The sequence below is a fragment of the Saxophila tyrrhenica genome (genome assembly GCF_035928015.1).
Source record: "Saxophila tyrrhenica strain CCFEE 5935 chromosome Unknown scaffold_27, whole genome shotgun sequence".
Classification (NCBI taxonomy): Eukaryota; Fungi; Ascomycota; class Dothideomycetes; order Mycosphaerellales; family Extremaceae; genus Saxophila; species Saxophila tyrrhenica.
The window spans coordinates 42,183-64,714 of NW_027041759.1; the positions used below are offsets into that span (position 1 = coordinate 42,183).

At 56.0% G+C, this 22,532-nt stretch overlaps 8 protein-coding genes across 8 annotated transcripts; 5 read left to right on the forward strand and 3 right to left on the reverse strand.

The window, feature by feature from the left end:
- Positions 1-1,014: 1,014 nt before the first annotated feature.
- On the forward strand, positions 1,015-1,638 carry LTR77_010799 (uncharacterized protein; the record flags this gene model as incomplete). The annotated part of the gene is made up of 1 exon (XM_064808016.1): positions 1,015-1,638. One exon carries the CDS (start codon positions 1,015-1,017, stop codon positions 1,636-1,638), a length of 624 nt encoding a protein of 207 aa, XP_064653738.1.
- Positions 1,639-2,769: 1,131 nt separating this feature from the next.
- BEM1 (bud emergence protein 1) lies at positions 2,770-4,798 on the forward strand (the record flags this gene model as incomplete). Its single annotated transcript, XM_064808017.1, has 3 exons — positions 2,770-2,775; positions 2,865-2,963; positions 3,038-4,798. 3 exons carry the CDS (start codon positions 2,770-2,772, stop codon positions 4,796-4,798), a joined length of 1,866 nt encoding a protein of 621 aa, XP_064653739.1.
- A 1,176-nt stretch (positions 4,799-5,974) lies between these two features.
- Positions 5,975-7,638, forward strand: LTR77_010801 (uncharacterized protein; the record flags this gene model as incomplete). The annotated part of the gene is made up of 3 exons (XM_064808018.1): positions 5,975-6,153; positions 6,205-6,280; positions 6,301-7,638. 3 exons carry the CDS (start codon positions 5,975-5,977, stop codon positions 7,636-7,638), a joined length of 1,593 nt encoding a protein of 530 aa, XP_064653740.1.
- A 487-nt stretch (positions 7,639-8,125) lies between these two features.
- On the reverse strand, positions 8,126-11,521 carry CHS2 (Chitin synthase, class 2; the record flags this gene model as incomplete). The annotated part of the gene is made up of 1 exon (XM_064808019.1): positions 8,126-11,521. One exon carries the CDS (start codon positions 11,519-11,521, stop codon positions 8,126-8,128), a length of 3,396 nt encoding a protein of 1,131 aa, XP_064653741.1.
- Positions 11,522-11,946: 425 nt separating this feature from the next.
- Positions 11,947-14,294, reverse strand: LTR77_010803 (uncharacterized protein; the record flags this gene model as incomplete). The annotated part of the gene is made up of 6 exons (XM_064808020.1): positions 11,947-12,161; positions 12,222-12,892; positions 13,017-13,313; positions 13,394-13,413; positions 13,468-14,025; positions 14,079-14,294. 6 exons carry the CDS (start codon positions 14,292-14,294, stop codon positions 11,947-11,949), a joined length of 1,977 nt encoding a protein of 658 aa, XP_064653742.1.
- Positions 14,295-14,588: 294 nt separating this feature from the next.
- On the forward strand, positions 14,589-18,797 carry LTR77_010804 (uncharacterized protein; the record flags this gene model as incomplete). Its single annotated transcript, XM_064808021.1, has 8 exons — positions 14,589-14,961; positions 15,022-15,743; positions 15,779-16,624; positions 16,923-16,954; positions 17,010-17,488; positions 17,563-18,025; positions 18,091-18,222; positions 18,296-18,797. 8 exons carry the CDS (start codon positions 14,589-14,591, stop codon positions 18,795-18,797), a joined length of 3,549 nt encoding a protein of 1,182 aa, XP_064653743.1.
- A 162-nt stretch (positions 18,798-18,959) lies between these two features.
- On the reverse strand, positions 18,960-21,297 carry LTR77_010805 (uncharacterized protein; the record flags this gene model as incomplete). The annotated part of the gene is made up of 4 exons (XM_064808022.1): positions 18,960-20,418; positions 20,469-20,833; positions 20,887-20,962; positions 21,029-21,297. 4 exons carry the CDS (start codon positions 21,295-21,297, stop codon positions 18,960-18,962), a joined length of 2,169 nt encoding a protein of 722 aa, XP_064653744.1.
- Positions 21,298-21,853: 556 nt separating this feature from the next.
- LTR77_010806 (uncharacterized protein) lies at positions 21,854-22,474 on the forward strand (the record flags this gene model as incomplete). Its single annotated transcript, XM_064808023.1, has 2 exons — positions 21,854-22,338; positions 22,399-22,474. The coding sequence occupies 2 exons, from the start codon at positions 21,854-21,856 to the stop codon at positions 22,472-22,474; spliced, it is 561 nt and encodes a 186-aa protein (XP_064653745.1).
- Positions 22,475-22,532: the final 58 nt, after the last annotated feature.

Sequence of the window (22,532 nt, forward strand, 5' to 3'; positions counted from 1 at the left end):
CGCCATAAGCTGGGCTGAGAAATCGGTCTTCCACCTCACGCCGCAATGCGTGGCCTCGTTTCTAATCCGACGACTACAAGCAAGTAGGAACATCTGTCTACACCGTAAGGTCGGACCTGCGTAACGAAAGAGCGTTGCCGTCGATCGACTCTCTTGTGCAGTAAGTCCTTCGCATCATACTTGAGGCTAATTGCCATCGGCCCTTGCTATGCTGCAACCCCTTCGCTTACTCACAGAGCTAAGGTACATGTGCAGTACATGTGCATATGCATTTGCACAGACCAACCAACGAACAACCACGAGATAACAGGCTGGTCTGGTGGCTTGCAGTGGTCTCGCTTCAGGCTTGCGACGACCCCTCTACTGCCAGCCTTGCGTGTGGTTGATCAGCTTGTAAGTACCTAAGAGGTAGGCGTCCTAGGACTGGAGGCTTGAGAAGCGTTGTTTACCATACAGAACATGAGCGGACGAACTACGAATACCGGCCCAGCGCCCACAGCTGGGGCGTCCCCCCCTGCTTCTACGGAGCCCGCCTCTTCGACAGACCAAGGACCCTTGGAGTCAACCCCAATCCCTTCCTTCCCTGCTCCCTTGGAACCCCTCACCATCATCTTCATCCCTCCGAGCTCGTGCTTCCCTACCAAGCCGACGAGCGTGGAAGGGTGTACTACCCTCAGCCTTGTCTCGGTCCAATGCCGCATGTCAGTCGCCGACCGCTGCTTTCCCACGGGTGGTTACACCTGGAACACGGGCTCGGATACTACAATGATCACCTACAGTCCGGGGGTGTTGCCGTGTGGGCTTGAGAAGTTCGAGGCCGCCGAGGAGGCATGGGGGTTCGGAGTCGCGGGGTGTCCTACGTAAGTGTGCCTTCCTTGCGGCGGCGTCGACGGTGGGGTTTGGGTTGACTCGTGCCGTCGGGAAGTGGCTGGTCGTATAGGGCATCTGGGAATCGGCATTTGCTATACCGACTTTCCGGGCACGGGAGGCCCAGACCTCCCGACCCGCATTACCATGCCGCAGGTCGTCGTCGGCTGGTCCACGGAAGATCTGAGCTTGTTCACGCCCGCGTCGGCGCCAATCCTGCCCCAAAGTGCCATCGAGGCATTCGTGTCGCCGAATAAAGCGGCTTCAATGTCAACGGGTGGCAGTGGCAGTAGTGGCAGTGCCGGGGCCCCCCCAGCCTCGCCGTCACAAACCTCCGAGTCAAACCAGAGCCAGGAACAAGACCACGAAGGTGGCCTCTCTACAGGCGCCAAAGCCGGAATCGGCGTCGGCGCCGCCGTACTCGCCTTCCTCCTCCTCGCAGGCGCTTTCTGGATCTTCCGCCGGAAGCGAGCTGGCAAGAGCTCCGTCCAGCGAGCAAGAAGTCAACGCCCGTACGTCGATTCCAAAGGCCAGCTCGAGGGTAATGCCGTCAGCCGTAGAGACCAGGAGATTGTCGAATTGCCTGGGAAGGAGGCGCAGGAAGCAGATTCTCGTCCATATGTCACCTTTGAGGGGGAACCTCTGGAAGCGGATTCGCCGCCGCCTATACCGTTGGCGAGTAAGCCGAGGTGGGAACTAGAGGGAGGGTTTCGAGGGCATGAGGTAGGGCCACGATCGCCGGGTGCTGATGGGAGTCGCGGGGTGGTGTAGAGGTTTGTAATCTATTAGACTTGTGTTCCTGGGCTGTAGCCTCTTGTCCTGTGAAGTTCATGGTAGCCACGTTTCTCCTAGAGAGGAGTAGAATCCACCAACGTTGAGGCGGCGTACCCTCCTAGCCCTTCTGTTAGTGTTACAGCGACACCGGCGGCGAGTGAGGCTATCACATGTCGCACACTGTGTGCATGCAGCTGAACGTCACTTCACCCAAGCCTTTCACGATCTCGCTGCCACACGTGATCGATCCCCATAAATTGCAGGTACGACAGCGTCTCCGCTATCCTACAGTAGCCCGACAGCTGGGCTGAAGCAATCGAATCTTCCATCTCGCGTGGTTTCCTTCCTCGTTTCTTTTACGCCGACAGTAGTCGAAGACAGCGATGTGTTCAAGGATCCGGGAACCATGCTGTCGGACCCGAAGCCGAGTCTGTGCTGCTGGAAACAAGCGAATAAGAGGCGGCGGGGAGAGAGGGAAGCGTGTGGGCAACGTGAATCGCGGTGCATATACTACGGAGCTGCGCCGGTAGGTAGGGCGGCGCCGTTTGTTGTCAGATTTTGAAGGCTGCTTGGTGCTGTTGCGATCGGTCGATTTGGGGGTGGAGGGAAGGAGGTGTGACGGAGGGTGAAAGGGAGGTACCTCCTATCGTTGCGAGGATATACTATAGACGGTCGTTGCAGAGTCTTCAAAGAGCCAACGTGAACAGATCCTTTGTTACGCACGCCGCAAATCGTGCAGTCAGCAGATCTGCGATCGCGACGAGTCGTTGGCAATTTCCATCGTATCCCGGCCGGGCATCATTCAACACGAACAAGTGACCGGGGTAGCCCTTCGCTGCCAGTCTTCTTCTTGAGATTGTGTTTGTGAGGAAAACTTGATATCTCCCTTCAGCTTCAGCCTCTCCTACCCGCGACGGACGGCGGGCGCAGCAGCAAAGCGAATTGGAAGAAGCAGGGCTTGCCGGAAGCGTCGCTTTTGCAACCTCAAGACCTCATTTCCACTCCAAACCCCAACTGCGACACCATCTGCGACGCTCGTTATATTGTGATACCCCAAGGATTCTCTACTCCTGCGACTCGGCGTATTAGGTTGATTCGAGGCTGTCGCACTACTTTGAAGTCGCAGGCATGAAGGTGCGCCGATCCTCCTCCTCTCCCCCTCCAACGCAGTGGCGGGAGTAGAGTTTGAAGCGCTGTATACTGACAATCGCGCGCGACAACAGTTCCGGCGCTCGGTGAAGAGCGAGAAGCACGACTCGGCGAAACCGGTGCAGATCTCCATACCACAGAAGGATGCTATAGCCATTGAGCCGCCGAAGAAGGTGAGTCGCATTGCCGCGAAAGCCCTGCGCGGTCGCACGGAAGAGCACAGTGACTGACACACTTGCGCGACCAGGTCATCAAAGCACTCTACGACTACGACGCGCCCGCCGAACCGCCCATCTACCTCTCCTTCTCCACCGGCGACTTCCTGCACGTCGTGAGCCGCGAGAAGGACCCGGACTGGTACGAGGCGTGCAATCCACTCAAAAACGAGCGCGGGCTGGTGCCGGTCAAGTACTTTGAGAACGTGGGCAAGACGGTGCGGGATAGCGGGGACTCGACGAGCTCGGCGAGCAAGACGCACGATTCTGGGTACGCGGAGCAGCGGTCCACGCCTCCTTCGCAGATAGGTCACGCTCCGCCGCGCACGAGCGTGCCGGCGGAGATGGCGATGCCAGGGCACAGGGCGAGTAAGAGCGTGGGGAAGAATGCGGGTGGGGTTTACGGGATTGTGTCGTATGATTTCGTGTCGGAGCGGCCGGACGAGCTGGATGCGAAGGAGGGGGAGGCGATTATTGTGATTGCACAGAGTAATCCGGAGTGGTTCGTTGCGAAGCCGATTACGAGGTTGGGCGGGCCGGGCTTGATTCCGGTGTCGTTTATTGAGATTCGGGATATGACGACGGGGCAGGCGGTGCCAGATCCGGTGGAGGCGGTTAGGAAGGCGGGGATACCGCGGGTGGAAGAGTGGAAGAAGATGGCGGCGGAGTATAAGAATACGAGTATACCGCTCGGGACGGTGTCGAGCAGTAGCCAGGATATGCAACAGAGCATGGACCGGATGAGCTTGAGCAATCGATCGCAGCATCACGGCAGCTACAGCCATGAGAGGACACCGAGCAACGCCTATAATCTGCAGCAACAGCAAGCGCAGAACCTTTTCGCGCCGGAAATGGCATCTGTACCGAGCTACAGGTATGTGGATGAGAAGTTCCACTTCGTAGTGCAGTGTCAGCTCTCCAACGGCACGCATTGGGATCTATCGAGGATATACGAGGACTTTTACGAACTACAGATCAATCTCATCAACGCATTTCCGGAGGAGGCTGGGACTGTGCCTGGGAAGCCAAGGATACTTCCATATATGCCAGGACCGGTCAAGTTTGTGACAGACAACATCACCGAAGGCCGCCGGACGAACCTGGACGAGTACCTGCGAGATCTGCTGAGATTACAGCAACACATCACCTGCTCTTCCATTGTGCGTAACTTCTTCGCCCCTCGTCCAGGCGACTACGAAGTCGACGAGAACGCCGACGACTTCGAACGCCACGCCCAACCCGCTCAACAACAGAATCGCTACTCGGCAGCCTCGCAAAGCTCCTACCAAAACGGCGGCTACCAGCAACAACAGCGCCAACCCCACCAACACAACCCCTCCCAGGCCTCCAACGGCTACTCCCAACACCAGCGCCAACCCTCCTCGCAAGCCCAATCCCACTACCGCTCCCCCTCAACCTACACCACCCAATCCCACCAACAAACCCTCACGCCCCAACCCTCCAACCCCTCCGTCGCCTCCGGCAACCCCGGCCCTGCGTCCACCGCCCAGGTGAAAGTGAAAGCCTGGTTCGACCGCGACACCTGCGTCGTCATCCGTATGCCTCCGAGAGGGCAATTCAACTACGATCAGCTGTACCAGAAGATCGTCGAGAGACGGCGACTGGAGTATAAGGGCAGCGAGCAGGAGGGAGATATGGAGGAGCTGGAGATGGAGTATCGGGATGAGAATGATGGGGAGTATTATCGGTTGGAGGACGATGAGGATTTGGGGGCGGCGGTGGAGAGGAATGAGAAGTTGACGCTGGCTGTTAGGGCGGCGGTGAGGGATTGAACCGTGGGACTGGGATGCGCGTGGTTTTGAGTGGTGGCTTTACGTGCTTTTTGTCGAGGTTGGGGGTTGGGTAATGGGCGTCGCTGGCGTTTTGTGACGCTCCTGGGCTGGTTTTTCCGGGACGGGAGGGCTTTGGGTTTGGGTACGCGACGCCGTTTGTCATGAGAGATGGGCAATGGATGTGCGATGGGATGAGAACGGAATGGCAAGCATGTTTCTTGACGGACTACTAGGGGAGGCGTTGATGATTCCGGAGGAGGGTGGATTGGGTGGTTATATGGCTCGTATTATTTGCCGCGAGGCGCTGTTCGATTCTCATGTTTGAGCATTCTTCATGTCTTTTTGGTTGAGTGGCTTCGTATTGGTAGTGAAAGGATTATCATGTCGAACGTTGATGTCTCGTGGCATTCTCTGGGACCTTGGCCGTGGTCGTGTTTGCCAAAATCAAAGTTGAGTCGTCGGGACGTGCGCGCCGACTTCAGCTCACCTCACCCCTCCTTCCACTCTCCGAAACAACTCATTTTGACCAACCTTGTGGGATGAAGTAGCCGCATATGTCGACATGTAGACGGCACAGTCCTCGATCTACATGTATATACCTCGTACCCCGAAGCTACACGCGCCATGGCCGGTTTGACACAAGGGCGGCGGCTATCTCCGCCTGGTCTTCTGCGATTCAGCGTGGAGTACCACAAGGCTCTGACGCTCCGTGGAGTAATGGCTGGGTGAAGACGTCTACCTTGCCGCGCGCTGAAGCGGTTTATACGCTGGCCGATGTGGTGTCGGCGTTTGGCGAGGTCGTGCGATACGATGAGGCGTAGTTGGGCGGTAAGGTACAAGCTGCAATGCTGCACGGCGAGGCTGGCGGCAAAGCTGGCACGGCGAGGCTGTGCTACCACTCGTGCTCGACTGGAGGCTACAAACCCCATACGTCTCTTGTCGAGCTGGTCCACCATCCTCACTGTGGAGATAAAATCCTAGTCTACCGGAGGACCTCTGCGCGAGCCCGAACAACACACGACGTGTCGAAAGCCAGTGTCCTTTTGCTTATTGTACTTTGGGTCACAGCAGTCTCTTCATCCCTTCCACTACCCTGCGCGGGCCTGGCTGGCCACAGGTGATGACCATCCATTTCCACAATGTGGCTCCTGGACGTGTCGACAATCCAGCTTGTGCATGATCGACGAGAGACAGAAACAATATGCCATTCTCTCACATACCTGGGGCGAGGAAGAGGTTAGCTTCCAGGACCTCCGGCAGGACAGAGGACCTGGCATGAAGGGCTACTGGAAGATACAGCAAACGTGTCGGCAGGCTCTTGAAGATGGCAATGCTTACGCCTGGGTTGATACGTGGTAAGTCTCTACCCGCAAGGCTTCTAGCTCTCCAACTGATAGATGGCACAGCTGCATCAATAAGGATATTGACGCTGAGCTGGGCGAAGCTATCAGGTCCATGTATCGGTGGTATCACAGGGCTGAGGTCTGTTATGCATTTCTCAGCGACGTGGAGCCCCCGAAATACCCGGAGAAAACCCACTATACAGGCAGGGGCGTGTCTGGAAACGCAACGCTCGTCCCCTTCAGTCGGAGCCGCTGGTTTACTCGAGGTTAGACCCTCCAAGAACTCATCGCCCCGAAAAACATGAGGTTTTTGGCGCCGGCTGGACTGATTTGGGCACAAAAGCTGACCTGCACTTCGAAATTGCCGAGACGACCGGCATCGATACGTTGGTCCTTCAGCGAGGGATCCTGAAGACTTCGAGCGTCGCCACGAAGATGTCATGGGCAGGTGATCGAAAAACAACACGGGTGGAGGACCGAGCGTATTGCTTAATCGGTCTGTTTGACGTCGACATGGCGCTGCTGTACGGCGAAGGAGAAAAGGCTTTTCAGCGTCTACAGGAGGAGATCATTGCGACGACGATCGACCATTCCATTTTCTGCTGGACACCACGACCGGGCGAGCACAGTAACGATCTACTAGCATCTTCTCCGGCACAATTCAAGAAAGACATCCATCAGCGAGAGGGACCTCAATATATGGGCTCATACCGACTTGGCAACGCAGGGCTCGAGATGAGATTGCGTGTGGTGCAACGTGATGGCCATCGGGCCGAAGGCTCGATATACGGCGTCTTGGGATGCTACTCCAGCCCCGGGCTCGCCGTTGTTTTGTCCTTGAAACCGGCCGCGCTCTTGCTTACACCAGACCGGTTCGGATCTAGCAGATTTACAAGTAATGTTGCCCGAAGCGGGGAGCATTTGGAATTCCTCTGGCTGGACAAAGCCACGACAGTCGCGACGAGTGAAATTTTAATCCTTCGGCATGCTCTAGATGACGACTTAGTCACGTGGCGACCCGGACGGCTACGCGAGCCAGCGTGGGCCTGCGGCTACGTGGTTGTCATCTGCCTTAGCCAGAGTCTGGCGAGAACGATGGTGGCGCCCATCACTTCCTGGGGAGAATTCGCTGGCCTTCATAATTGTTTTCTTCCCTTCACTCCGCACGGCTACATCATATGGAAAAGCGTTAGTGCGCATACAGAGCCCGATCGAGTGGGCTTGGCCATAGGAATGGAGGCCGGTACGATGGGGTTGCTCATGCACCTATTCTGCCCTTCTTCTATTGAATGGTGGGACGACAGCAAAGCCGACGACGAGCATTTCCAAAGAGATGTCGCAAGAAGAATCCTTGGCGACAAGGGGACTACACTCCGGACATGGTTGGAGGTCGACTCGGACACTGTTGTGGAAGCGTCGGCTGCTCGCGACTTCGTACATGGACGGACAGTGTACGCTGTGACGGTTGAAGTGCACCAGCATGATAATATCCAGTGATGAACACGACACCTCGTCTCACCCGATCTTTCAAGGCACAACACTGAAAGAAGTGGTCGAACCTGGGCACAAGGTTCCTAAGGATTGTGGCAAAGAGCACGGAGATTTCGTGCAGAGTAACTGGGACACACAGATGTCGCCGTTCCCAGGTCTGGGCCTGACCATCCGGACACGAGCACAATTCTTCTGGGCCTCAGAGATCTTCTCGAGCATCAAGTGCATGTCATCGAGTGTGAATCATGTACACATTGGTAGATAAGAGACAGCGCCACATGTGTCTAGGTCTAGCGACTGGTTGTGAGATACGTCGGCAGTTCAATCAGACTTTTAATGTATGTTACAGATACTACTGTACTCTCTAATCAAGGCCGTGCGTACCCAATCGCACTTCGCAGTCGCATTGCCCAAACACCATCCCATACACATCGCTCATGACATCCAATACCCATCCATCACCCCAAACGCCACTCCTCACACCTTTTCTTGATCACTTCCCAAAGCTACTCCCAATCGAACTCGGTGCCAAACTACTCATCTTCCCACTCACCCACCCGGTCCCCTCACTCACCCACCCCGTCCACCTCGAACTCCCACTACTCCCACTAACCACGCTCTTCCCACCTTTCCCACTACTCCCGCCCCAACTCGACCCCGCCTTCCCATTCAACACCTTCATCTTGCCCTCCATAATCGAATGCACGATATTAATCACCCCGAAAGCACAGCTCCCGCAAGCCCTAAACAGAGCCAACCCAGCGACGGTCCAGAGGATGAATTTGAGGTAGAAATTGTCCCCCACGTTCGTGCTGTCGTAGATCTCGCTCACGATCATGGCGAGCAAGGCGTTCGCCGACATCCACACGATGACGACGTACGTGCGCACGGCGCGGTAGTAGTCTTCCTGCTGCTGGGACTCGCTGACACCAGGCTTCGCCACTTCCACGCGATCCCGCAAGTTGCGCAGCGCTTCGTCGTAGCCGGAGTCGATGTCGAGTTGTTCGCTGGGCATTTCGATCTCGACGGTGCCGTTTTTGGAGATCTTGGCGATGCCCAGGTCGGTTTTGAGGACGTTGTCGCCCTTGGTGCCCCAGGAGACGTCGTGAGCGTTGCAGAAGGCGTAGACTTGGAGCGTGCAGACGTAGGATGGCAAAAGGGCGAAGTACTGCGCTGATGAGGTGAACATGTGCCACGGGTCGAGGTAGAGGAAGGACATGAGGAAGTAGAGTCCGACGGTCGATAAGGTGGAGACGATGAGGTTGGTGAAGACGTTGTTGCCGATGGTCAGGTCGGCGTCCTTGCCGTGTTGGGGCTGCAGCTGCTTGATGACGATGAAGAGGGCGGCGAAGGTGTTGTAGAACATGATGATGCCGAAGGTGATGAGGGAGCCGAGGAACATCTTGTACGCGCCCTGCGGCCGGTTGCCCATGGAGAGGATGAACTGCATCATGATGAGCAGGACGCAGGTATAGCGCAGCAGGATGAAGATGTAGAGCCCGATGTTGTGGCCGAAGGGGTCGACTTTCGGGTCCGAGAGGGAGCCGGCGATGAAGTAGAAGGTCAGGTAGAAGTTGCCGAGCGAGAAGAAGGTGAACAGGAGCTGCACGAATTGGTAGATGAATTCGATGTGCAGCAGAATCTTGCGGCCGATGGTGTGGTCGGTGGTCCAGACTTGCTTGAAGTGGAGCAGGGAGTAGACGGCGGCGAAGAAGGCACCGTTGAGCCAACGGCGGCGCTGGGAGATGAATTCGGGGATGGCATCTGGGACGTCTGTCTCGCCGGTCGCGGACTTGACGTATTTCAGGACCCATTGCTCGTTGCGTTTGGCGACGAGCTCCCAGCAGAGGATACGATCTTCAGCGAGGTACATGTTGGCGGTGAAGACGTCGGCATCTTGGCCATGGAGCGTTTCGCCTTTGAAGTATTGGCTGAGAGGTCCATGTCCAGTCTCGTCGTTCTGCAAAGCGTGGTATCGGTATGCGCTGAGTGCTCCAGGCAAGACCGTAATGTATCCAAACACAGACTCCAACGGCTTGTCCAGAATATTCGACATCTTGTACTCGAAGTTCTGAGACGCCACCAGCGGGTTCAGCAGCTGAAGCCATGCTCGTCCCTTCGCCGCCTTAATCTCCCCAGCAGCGCCTGCGACTTGGGAGTCACGATCGAACGCCTTCCACAAGTGATATAGCGAGTCATCGCCAGGCTTCGTTCCAACATCAAGCAAGATGCACACATTCGGGTTAAGCGCTCTCCCAAAAGCATTAAAGAACCATCGATGGCTGTTCAGCTTCTTCGCATTCTTTTCCTTCAAGCAAAAGATCATCTGGCACGGCACAATCCCTTTCTCAGCCCCCTTAAATTTGAGATCGGAGTCGAGCGATACCTGAGTCGTATACTCGTAAACGTGGCCAGTCACTTCGCGCTGGTTGACGACGTTTTTCGCGATGCCGGATTGGTAGCAGCCCATTGCCGCCAATGCGTCCAGCGTCCGGGGATGCACTTTGCCTCGACCGTCGGAGATGATGCAGACGACGATCTTCTGCCAGCCGTCTTTGCCCCAAGTTCGCGACTTGGCCCTGCTGCAGAAGTGGGAGATGTTGCGCATGACGCCGTGCATGGTGCGCGTGAAGTCGATTTCGTTCTCGTTGTACATGGTGATGCAGATGAGCAGTTCTGTTTCCCTGGCAGAGTACCCAATGTTCTGTCGTAGCTTGTATCCGCGGTCGACAAAGTCGTCTGGGTCACAGGTCACGGCAGTATACCGCATGTGCGTGAACTCCACATCGTCTCGTCGAGGCAGGAATGAGTACAGGATGGTCGGGATCTTGCACTCCAGGATGAGCTCGCCGTTGATCAGTCGAACCTCTTTCTTCGCCATCTGCGCCGTTCGCGCTCCTCGACGTTCTTGCTTGCCTTCAGGCGCTGGACCGTTCAGTTCATCGCCCTTCTCGTCGTACAGATCATCAGTGAATGTCGAAGTAGATGCGAAGCTGTCATGTGGTCTGAGCGGCGGCCTTTGTGGTGTTGTATCGTCGTTTGCTGGACCGAACGGATCTTCATCCTCATCATCGTCAATCGATATTGCTGTGGCTTCTGGCGCATCTCGGTCGACCTCAGATGACAGTGGCCGGCCCCCAGCGAACAGCGGCGCTGGTGGTAACGGACGCTTTGGTGAACCAGTGTACTGCTGGGATGGTGTTCCTGGACGCGGACTACCGTTCAGGTCTGCCGGCTCAAAAGGCACATGCGATGCGGGCGGACGGGGGTACTCAGTCGAGCTTCGTGATGGTGACCATGGCCGTACTGGCGATGACGAGCCTCTTGAAGAAGGCCGGTATGGAGGCGCATATGGCGGCGCATCGCCTACAGGAGGATGCATTGCTGGTGCAGTATCGAGGACAGACGGCGCTCTTGAGATCGGCCTTGAGGCCACTGATGGCTGGTATGACCGCGCTGGCGAAACTGGTCGTGGCGGCGGTGGTGGTCCTGCGGTTGGAAGGGGCTCGCTTCTGTCCTCACCCTTGTACTTGAAGCGCACCTTTGTTGTCTTTGCGCGACCGCCTGAAGGCTGATCTTTTCCCAGAGAGCTCTCGACCTCCCGCAGCAGACTGCTTATGTCGCTATCGTTCACCGCCGGCGGAGGCAGTGGTTCTTGTTGCGGTACATCTGGATTCGATAGTCTCTGTCGTGCGCGCGCAAAGACATCGTAGGGAGAGCCATTTGGCGAGCCGCCTTCAGACGAGATGGAGGGTCGGCCGTTGTTGTTCTGGTCCTCGTCGTCGTTCGGCAGCAGGCGCATCGTCGAGCCATTGTGCGCGCGGCTCTTGGTCGGGGTGGTGTAGCCCGGCGGCGGACCGTAGCTGTCGGGAGAATGAGGGTAGGCCATTGGGCTGGTAGCGAGTGGAATGCGACCTGGTTGGAATGTTTTGTTGATGATGCGGGGACTTCTTCAAGTCATCTTGCTACGGATGTGATGGTATGTCTTTCCAATTGTCGTGCGCCTCAAAAGTAAGTGATACGCAGTGTGCGAAGAGCGAGAAAGGATGTAATGTGTGTTGTAGATCCTTTGATGTGTGTGGTTGATGTGATGCGGCCGAGGCGGGCTCGTTTGTCACTTGTCACTGCCGCCAAGACCTGATTGTCGCCAGAGCAACCATCTAACCTTAAATCTATCCCGGGTACAGCGCCAACTGTCAGGAAAATCGTTCTTGGACATTTATTAAAATATACCTGACGGCATGAGCAACCATAATGACAAGGTTGTTGATACTACACACCGCATTGTGGCATGTTCCCAACGGCTGCTCTCTGCTAAATTCCCATTCCGAGACACCATCTGACTAGGATCGTCAAGATCTTCTTGCTGAATTGATCATCATCCGTCTTCAAAGAGCCAAAGAAGAAGAACGTGTAAGAGAGGAAGCACACAAGAAGCGCCAATGCAAGTCCGCCTCCCCAAGGTAACGAAGCCGCAGCGCTCAGAGCATCGGCGCCTTTGAAGAGCACGATCCATCCTTCGTTGCCCACTATGCACAACCTGTTAGTGTGCTGATCAAACACTTTGAAACCGAGGGGTAAACACTTACTGCCAATCCAATTGCCCATGCACCAGCAATTGTTAAAGCCTCCGACAAATTCCATCAACGAAGTCGCAAGGAGGAAGAGCGTGTTGGCAATAGCCAGGAACTTGCCAAAGACTCGCAGGACGACGGCCAACCCACAAAGCGTGCTATGGCTCCATGTCCGAACGTACGTCCTGGCTCCTGGATCCGGGTGGCGGCGGAAGTCTGTCGTGGGGTTGTTGTGGTGCTCTATCTGGTACCGAAGCATGACCTCATGCGAGAGCAGCATCGACACCAAGAGGAGAAGCCAGCTGGAGGTGCCGAGGACGCCATAGAGCAGATACGAGCCGGATCTGCAGCCCAAACCAGTGGTGGGCGTTAGGTATGCGATCATAATCGAAGCGCCAGTCGTGCCCCACTGCAGGAACAGCGCGACGAACATCGCTTCGAAGATGCGCTTGTAGACTTTTGAGGGGATCGTGGACCACTCGGGGTAGGCCAGGATAGAGCTGTTGATGTTCAAATTACAGTAGGTGGCGACTTCTCCACTGTCTCCTCTGAGGTGTGATTCTGCTGTCCATTTGCCTGGCAAGGTCGGCGGAGGAGTCCGAGCGCATATCACGCCCCGGGTGACGTTCTCCATGGTCTCGAAGAGGGCATGATCGATCGAGGACGCCAATTGCCACCAGGTGAATCTAAAACAACATACAGAGTCAGCATGTGATGTGGACCCTCAAGGGGAGTTGAGAAGGTCTCATAGCGCCGCATCGCGCTTGATGCTTCTCTGAAGAACCTTGCCGATCAACCAGCCTGACTTACAATCTTGCATAATTGAAGATGGGGCCTTTGAGGCGTTCGTCGCCGCCAACCTCGGCGCCAAGCCAAGTAGGCAGCTCCAGCCGCCTGATGTCTGCGACGTCAAATCCGCCATGCGCTGTCTGGTGATTGTGCGGCAGAGGGTTGAGTCCTGGTTGCACCACTAAGCCTGCTTGCTCGTCGGGATCCGACAGCTCGGCGCCGTGCTGCACAGGTGGCTGGAGAGCACGGAAGGCGGGCTCCGCCCTCAAGGCGTCCTCGATAGAGTGGTGGCTGTATTGCGTCCCAACAGTGATCCAGCTGTTACTCAAGGTTAGCGGACTGCTCAAGCCAACGAGAAAGGGAAGGGTGGTTGAGATGCGGTATTGCAATTCACGTACCCAGCAATTATTGGAATCTGCTGCTTATCAGCGTGATGTTCCTTGCGCTTGGGCATAGTGGCAGCTCAACATACCAACCATATCCAAATACTACCCGATGCAATCTGAAGTGCTGTTGCAGGATCACCAAGATCGGCCTGGAAGGAAGCGATCACAGTGAACAGGTACGCTATGCCAGCGAATGCCATCTGGGCCACCAGCGATGCGGTGACGTTCCGCCGTGTGCTTTTGAGACGCCTTTCGACTCGCTCCCACCAAGCGGCGTTTTCAGGCAGTACGATGAGGCTGCTGAAGTATCCTCTCGACTGGCAGACTCGCAGAGGTACCTGTTGAGCCTCCTGGAGAATCAATCGGCAGGCCTGCACACGATCAGAGAAGATCTCGTACCGCGAGCGCACAGTGGGACTGCGGGCTTTCGTCTGCAGATCGTCGAACTCTTTTCGAACCCAGTAGCGGTTGAGTATGGTAATGGAGAGCGAGAAGGTGACCAGCGCTGGACTACCGACAGCCATGCAGAATGCCATGGCATTGGTGAGGAAGTCTCCGGTCTCGAAGGGGAGCTGGGCTGTCAGAGCAAGCCATGGCAGGAAGTAGTTCGTCATCGACGATGAGAATGACTGGAAGTCGAAGACCTTTAAAAAGTCATCATCGGCGAGCTGGCAGTTCAGACGGAATGGTGATGTACGAATGGGATCTTGATATGGTTGCAATACTTCTCACATGTCTCGATGGTGATACCCCAAGTCGCATTCGTCAGTCCCGACAATGCCTGTCCATGACCGCCGACCAAGCCATGCGTCCAGTCGTAGGCGGTCGAGTTCAGCTGGGCAATGCAGTCGCTCTGCCACGACTTCGGGATGGTCTCAAGTGTTATGGTATCGAGGACCGTCTGATTCGCCATGATGTGCAACAGAGAATGCCGCCAGCCACAACCAATAATGAAGAAGAGAAGGATCACCAACCACGAGGCTAACCGGCTTTTTGTACTCCCTGAGGCTCTGCGGTACTTCTATCAAGTCGAGTCTGGCGGCCTCTTTCGTCCACCTGGGGGGCCTCCTTCGCGGCCGCTGACTTAGCAAGAAGCATTGCCTCGTCGCCTGATCTTTCGCCACCGCAGCTTTGTTACACGGGAGAGCGGACAAGGCTGGCGGCTACAGGGCCGTTGCGACTGGCTCTACCCCAGTGGTTGTAGACCATGTCTGGTAGCGAGAGCCATGAGTACGCCACCACGAGGCTGCGGCTCCTGGCAGAGGGGGTGCCGATCGTGGCCACCCAATTGAATCGCGAGTACGCCGTTGTCGAGGCCGCGGATATGTTGTCCATGGGAATCGTCCTTCCGTCCGAGTATGGTCCACGAACTCAGCGACGGACGGGCAGGGACTGTGTCTGCTTGAGGCCGACGGGTGAAGTGCAGAGAGTGTTTCCACTTGGCGTAGTTCTGAGCATGTATCGCGAGGCATGTGGCACACCCACGCGTAGAGTCCGCGAGGCGCGTTCGACCTCACTCCACCTCGTCTCGACAAGAGGAGCGGTATTCGGTGAAGAAAAGTCGTCATGGGAATCCCTGGGTCTGGGAGATGTTATATTCCGATGCATTGGATGTCAGCTAACATTGTACAGCCTCTGAGACATCCTTGGCGACGGCGAGGTCAACTCCATCGCTGAGCTCTCCACCGAGCACTTCAAACGTACCGGAAGACCTCTGCGAGTAGCCATTGATGAAGCGGGATGGCGCTTCCACAACTTGACCGATGCGCAGGTAGCTGCAATCCGGGCAAAGGAGCCTCGGGCCAATCCAATCGAGAAGGCCATCCTATGGTGGGTGCTCGGTCTGATGCGGATGAACATCCAGCCACTCTTCGTTTTCGACGGCCCTTCAAGACCCTGGAAGCGCGGCGGCGTTGCTGGTCGCATTGACTGGAAGAAGATCGACCCCCTCCGCAAGACGCTGGATGTGCTCAAGGTCGTCCATCATCGAGCTCCTGCAGAGGCCGAGGCTGAATGCGCTCTATTGAATCGACTTGGTATCGTGGATGCTGTCTGGTCTGACGACGGCGACACCTTGATGTTCGGTGCCACTGCACTCATCAAAGAACATCGCGAACCTGGCAAGGGTAACAAGAAGAGCGATTCTCTGGTCCAGGTCTACCGCTCGGAGATAATTGCAAGGGACTTCAACAATGATCGGCAAGGTCTCATTCTGTTCGCCCTTCTAAGCGGGGGTGACTACGACACCAAAGGACTCGAGGGCTGTGAACCGAGGGCCGCACTTGCAGCTGCGCAGTTCGACAATGGAAGACTTGGTCGGGTACTGTGCGAAACGCCTCTCCGTGAGCTCGACCACTTTACAGTATGCTTGAAACAGTATTTCGAGCAATCGAACAGGAGTATCTTCGTACCCTTCGGCTATCCGCGAGACCTTCATGTCAAGAATTACCGAGAGCCCAAGGTGTCGACCGCGAGCAAGCATACAACCTGCGGGCTCTCAGCAAAGGGTGGTTTCAACAAATGGACGAAGGGAAGCTCCGGACCTTTCTGCTGGAGCGCTTTAACTTCCAAACCAGGGAGTACATCAGACACATCTTGCTAGTCTTTTTGACCAGGACGTTCACGAATGCTCCACTCGACCGCGTACAGACAAACCTCGTCTTCAACGTCGAGCTTGTGCGCAAGCGCGGACAAGACCCGAACGAAGCAGCTGTGGAACGCAAAATCACTTTCTCACCGTTGAGAGTAACGGAGCTGAACGTCGAGAAACAGCCCGTCAACGAAGATTGGAGCGTCTACGTGAAGAAGGATGGTGTCGCTTTCGACCCTGCTCAACCAGTAGAAGCAGAAATGCTTGAGTATGTTCTGGAAGCCGGCTTAGGGGATACCGAGTTGCAGCGATTGAAAGGGATTGCCAGCCAGTCAAAATGGCGAAAACGTAAAGCACAGGACTGCGAGGATGATTCAGTTGCTGACGATGCTGCTGGGACTGTTTCAGCTGACAGCCTCAGGCCTGGTCCGAAGAAGCTTAGGACGGACGATGGGCAGGAGAAGAAGCCAGCGGCAAAGAAGAAGCGACAGAGCAAGAAGGAGAAAGAGAAGCAACTTGAGGCAGAAGCAGTAGCAGCAGCCGCCGCCGCCGCCGTGGTGGTTCCCAAATTTCGACTACCCGCTGCTCGACCTGTGGGCATCGGCAGGTTCTCCGTACTGCGAACTAACGGAGGTGTACCTGGGGTATCGTTGGTAAGCTTGGTTTTGATTGCGATTTTGGAGAGAGGTCTGACCAAGGACTTCCTGCTTGCCAGATATCGACTCCATCATGGCCAGAATCGAGCAAAGCAAAGTGAGCGACTCGTCACCCTTGCTTCTCGTAGTATGACACTGATCATTCGCCAGGAATCCTATCGAAATTCGACGATCGTAGACACCGACGGAGCAAACGAAGTCCTCTTTCCCCCTTTCCCTTTCTCCCTTTTCCCTTTCCTCCTACCATTTTCGAAGCATCGAGACCCTTGCTGACCCTTCCAATCCTTCGGCTTAGGTTCAGCAAGTTTCGCTGACACCCAAAAACTGGTAGGCCAAAGACGCGGTGTTCCTAGTCTCTTCTCAAAGCTGATTGTACCTCCAGGGCATCTCTGTGCAAGCAAAGAGTGGAAGGCTGGTTTGCGAGGAACGACGCCTACAGCATCGACCAGCTGGATGGCGAGATCGAGCGTCTCAACCAGTTACGCATCTCCTATCTGACCATAGCGACGGCAATGGGCATGACAGTGGATGCCCAGAATAACGTGACCGCTGTTGATGCGACTAAGGCCACTTACCCGCTGCCGGCAGCGGATGCCACAGAGCCAACAAAGCCTTCCGCCGCGGACGGCACGCTGCAAACTGCTTATCAAGGGACGTACACAGCGCAAGCAGTTTTAGCGGGAGCCATGAAGAAGGCTCAAGCGGCCGGGAAGACGCCGGCGGATATCCTAGAGGACGATGCTGTGAAGACGGCCACTACTACCCTCAACACTAGCCGGGCAAATCTGGCGGCAGCCGTCGATACTCATCGCCAAGCTGCTGCGGACTGGACAAAGTGGGCTTCGTCGACCATGACAGACGGTAAGTATTATTGTACTGCTTGAGCATTGCAGTCGTCTTTTTAGGCAAGAAGTAAGCTGACTGGGCTGTGATAGACACGAGCAAGAAAGCCATCAGCGGCTGGATGCACCAAACACTGATGACGCTCCAGAGCAACGTCAGCAAGCTTGAGCAAGCCCGCACCAAGAAAATGGCATCGCAGCCTCCGGGGCCAACGGTCATCGCCAGCGCCACTGCTGGCAAAGGTTCCGGCAACGACGGCGTCCCGGACGGCACGGTAGCAGCAGTTGCCGGTGACGAGAATCCGAATCCAGTTTTCGGTGTAGGACCAAACGCCTCTGGTGCATCGACAACTCCCGGTGCCGCTGGCTCCGATCCCAACACACTGCCGCAAGGTGGCACGGCCAGTGATCCATGGACTTCGATCAAGTGCTCCTTCTCTGCCAAAGACCAAAGCAGTACGGCGTCTACGAGCTCACGGGGCTTCAGCGTTGGTGGTGGAGCTGGATGGGGTTTATGGTCTGTTGGCGGGGCTTACTCGCATGACCAATCTTCGAGGTGAGCATCGAATGCCATGCTTTCCCATCTTCCAAAAATGCTAACGTGTTCTGTCCCCTGTGCAGTGACTTCTCCAGCGATATGTCAAGCTGCGACGTCAGCGTCACATTTTCCGCCCTCGTCGTCAACATTGGTCGCCCGTGGCTGTACGGTGAGCTCTTTGCTGACAACGAGCTCGATGTGGCCAACGGCATCAAGTGAGTAATACTCCTCCATCTCCATGAATGTTCCCAACCCCAACCTCCCAACTGACATGCCACTCCTATGTAGTCTGAGCCGGGGACCGGAGATGCTGAAGAAATGGATGATCGCCCAAAAGGCCGCCGACGCCGACCCCATGAATTTTGACGGCGGCGCAATCGCGAACTTGAGCAACTACAGCATGTTTCCGGCCTATCCGACCTCCTCTCTCGTCGCTGCAGATACCACGGTCGAGGTGTGTCTTCTCCTGCTTTCGCCTTTGCACGTTCTCGTCGTAAGTGCTGACGAACCCGAAAACAGTTCAGCGGCGATACCCAACACATCGAGAAACACTTCTCCCAGCAATCCAACAGCGGCTCCTCTCCGTGGGCTGGGACCCTTCAGCGTGAGCAGCAGCTTTCATCAGGCCAGCAGCAAACAGAGCTTTCGAATGCAATCGACCTCCACAGGATGCCGTCTCTGCTTCGGAGCGCCGCAGATAATCGGTTGGGTCAGTCAGATCTTGCCGGCGTTGCCGCGATTCGATGGGTATCAGCCTATGGTACAGAATTTGGGCACTTGGACTGCTTGATTATTTCCTCAGAGTTGGTAGGAACGGGGGTCTCAAGGTCGAACAGAATGTCTTTGCAGTTCGGTAGCTGCTCATGGTATTTGGTCTGCGCAAGGCGACCACGAAGACGTCATTCTCATTTCCTGGGCTGACAACTAGTGCCCCTACGTGCCCAATCTCATCTCAAAAACTCAACAAATCCCCCTCCCCATCATCCCTCTGCACCGCATGCTGCGTCGTCCCCATCTGCCCCAACCCCTGTCCCTGATTCACCACGTACATCTGCTCGCCTCCTCGACCCGCCACGGCCGTCGGGCTACCCGCAAAATCGCCAGATGCTGAGACAGCGAACGACGAGCCGCCCACGGAAGCGAAGTAGGCGTCTGCTTCGTCTAGCACGTCGCCGTTCGGTGGTTGGCCGTTCGTGACGCCGTTGGTGTGGATACCACCGGAAAGGAGTTTGGCTTGCTGCGCGGCTTGGTAGGAGGGCAGTTTGTTGCGTTGGAGGGCGGGGCTTTCTTGGAGTCTTCGTGGTCGGGTGGAGCGAAAGACAGTGTGGACGGGTTTGAGGTAGACGGTGGCCAGCGTGCCGACTACGAGACACATCTCTTCCAGCGTCACGGGGTCGAGCTTCTCGCTTTCGGCGGTGATGGGTGGTTTCTCGCCCATGACGATGCCTTTGGCCGCGGTTGGGTTTGAGGATAGGAGGCGCCAGTACATGTAACCTCGATCTCGGAGGTCGGGGTTGTCGGTCTCCTCAGTCGCCCACTTCAAGACTTTGGGCACGATCTCGGCGCCTTTCGTTGGGCGTTGGATGAAGAGTTTGACTGCTGCAGTGAGGAGCGCAAGTTGGACTTCGTGGGTCTCGTCTTGCCAGCTGTCTAGGAAGTCTTCGAGTAGGACGTCGGAGTTGTCGATGCGGTCGGCATATTGACCGATGACCCAGATCATAGCTGCCTTCGCCTCAGGCTCATCCAGGGAGTCCAGATTCTCGCACAACGTCGCAATAATCGACTCATACTGGTTCGGGTACTTTCGGAAGATGTTCTTGATGACAACCGTAGCTTCCTGCACCACATACGACACTTTCGTCGCCACGAGATCGAGCAATGTGTTGATGCAAAGCTTCGCCGCCGGCTCGATCTTGATGGCCAGCTTCCCAATCGCTCGAACCGACTTCCGGACGAAGTGCAAGTCAATCTCAGTGGCATACTCTCGCAATTCCGTGAGAACTTCCTTAATGTTCCTCTCGGTCGCGAGCATGAAGATGAGTTCCAGCTTGGTGACTTTGACGTAGATCGGGTCATTGTACTTGCAGAAGAATAGCCGGACGTCATTGCGGAGAACTTCTGGCCGTCGCTGGAGGATGAGCAGAGCATTCCTCAGTGCCAGATACTGGATCTCCGGACCTTTGCTCAAGAGTGTGACGAGAGGCGGGCTAAGCTTCGTGCACAAGCTCGATACGGTCTTGTCGGAGTCGATATAGTTCATAAGGTAGAGGATCACTCGTATGCAGGTCAGGACAACGGCAGAGTTGGTGTGGGACAGTCGTGGAGTGATGCGCTCGGCAAGGAGGGCGGCTTCGCTTGTGTCTTGCGGTACGTAGGATGTGAGTGCTTCGAGAATGTATGTTTGGCCCCATCTGCCCTCTCGTCAGCAAGAGTTATTTCGCAGTTGGTGAAAGAGACCCACTCGGAGCAGTCGGGTAATATCTGCACGATCTTGCTGGCGTTCGTGTAGTCAATTGTGAGTTTAATGCTTTCGCTCCTCTCCCAGATGTCCATCAGCGCAGCCAGCGCAGACGAGACAACTGTTGGATTTTCATCCCGCAGCATGAGGTTGAGCCTGTCGATGAGATCGCTACCTTCGACAAGCACTCGATCATGATCGTACAGCTTCGCCACCGTGAAAGCCGCGGTTTTCCGCACGTATGGGTCATTGTCCTTAAGCAGTGACTTCAACGGTTGGACGGTCGCTTCGACGAAGTTCCTGACGTGGATATACGAAAGGGTCCGGAGGGCGAGCGCGCGCATGAGCGGATTCGAGTCTTCGAGATCCTGGACTGCAAGTCAGTCAGCTGTGTGTGTAGAGGAGCTGGAAGACGTCGTACCTTGAGCAATATAGGCAATGCTCTGAGTGCTACTTCAGGCTTCGCCCGCGCATAGTTGACCAAGAACAAGAAGCACCTGCCTCCCGTCAGTGTCCTGTCCATACCGCTTCCAATACCTCAAGATCTAGAGCGGCCCACTCACATCTTCTTAATCTCCAAGCTCGGCAATCCCATCGTATCCACAACATCCGGAAACAGTGCAACCATATCATTATTACTCATCGTCATGTTGGCCACAATCTTCTTCAGCGCGATCTTCTTGGTCAAGAAGTTCTTGTCCTTCTTTCCGCCCGGCGCCGTGAGCTCCGCGCGTAGCTCAGCTACTTTGCCCTGTGGGTTGGAGGAGAAGAGTAAGCTTCGGTAGATGTAGGGTGGTGGGACGGTGTAGGCTAAGACGGGGAGGAACATCATGGTGCTTGCAAGGACAGAGGCAGTGCATGGAGTACAAGAGCAGGGCCATGGAAGGGCTGCAGTGGAAGGCTCTCGGGCTGGTGGAATGGAAGGAAGTAACATGTGAAAGTAACATACTCTCGCAAAGAGCTTCGCATCCTCCCCCTTGGAGCTCATCTTGCCTCAAGACGCCTCCCTCGCCCGAACGGGCACTCAGTATGCACAATGCCGCCTCATGCACCACCCCAAGACGCCTGCAGCCAATGTGCTACCAAGATAAGAGTGTCGTCCGTCTCGTGATGCGATTCGTGCGGGGTCGAGCAGGCTTGGGCGGTCGATACTAGGTATTCTGTACAAGGTGGTCGTGGGGTGCCTGCCTCCAGCGTCGGTGCAGGGCTAATATGAGTAGTATGGAGTGATATAGCAAGGTGAGGTAGTTTCTAACGACTCCGGGGAAGTCTGAGCGCGTGGCATTAAGCTTCTCGGAGGTGAATGAACCGGCCTTGGCGGGCAGCGAGACGTCAGTAACGATCTGGCCTCAACATGAACACTCCAACGCCGCGAACAAACAGTAACGATGGCCCCTCCACCGCCCCCTCCTCAATGGGTCCTCGACCTCGCCTCCACACCCCCGTCCAAACCCAAGTCCGGCGCCTACGCCGACCCACCCGGCTACACCACCCCCACCGCCCTGCAACCCTCCCGCTCCAACAAATCCAAGTCCGCAGCGACCCCTCGCAAACAGCCCTCACCGGCCGAAATGGACACACTCAAGCTCAAAAAAGCCTGGGAACTGGCCCTCGCGCCAGCCAAACAACTCCCCATGAACGCCATCGGCATGTACATGACCGGCAACTCGCTGCAGATCTTCAGCATCATGATGGTGTTTATGCTGTTCAAGGGCCCCGTGCAGGCGGTGTTGAACATTAACAACACGTTTGCGCGGCTGGAGACGGAGGGGAATAAGGGGGATATGATGTTGGTGAAGGCGGCGTTTGTGGGGTGTAATTTGCTTGCGTTGGCGTTGGGAGTGTGGAAGGTTAATGGGATGGGGTTGTTGCCGTGAGTGTTCATCTTCCTATGTGAGCGCGAGATGAAGACTGGTGCTAACGTGTGATACAGGACGACGAGATCGGATTGGCTGGCGTGGGAGACGGCGAGGGAGCCGATAGAGAGGGCGTACTTTGTGCCTTCATGACGCAGTTGAAATCTAGACTGCTATTCCTTGAGAAGACAATGTTCCAAGCCACTGTTGA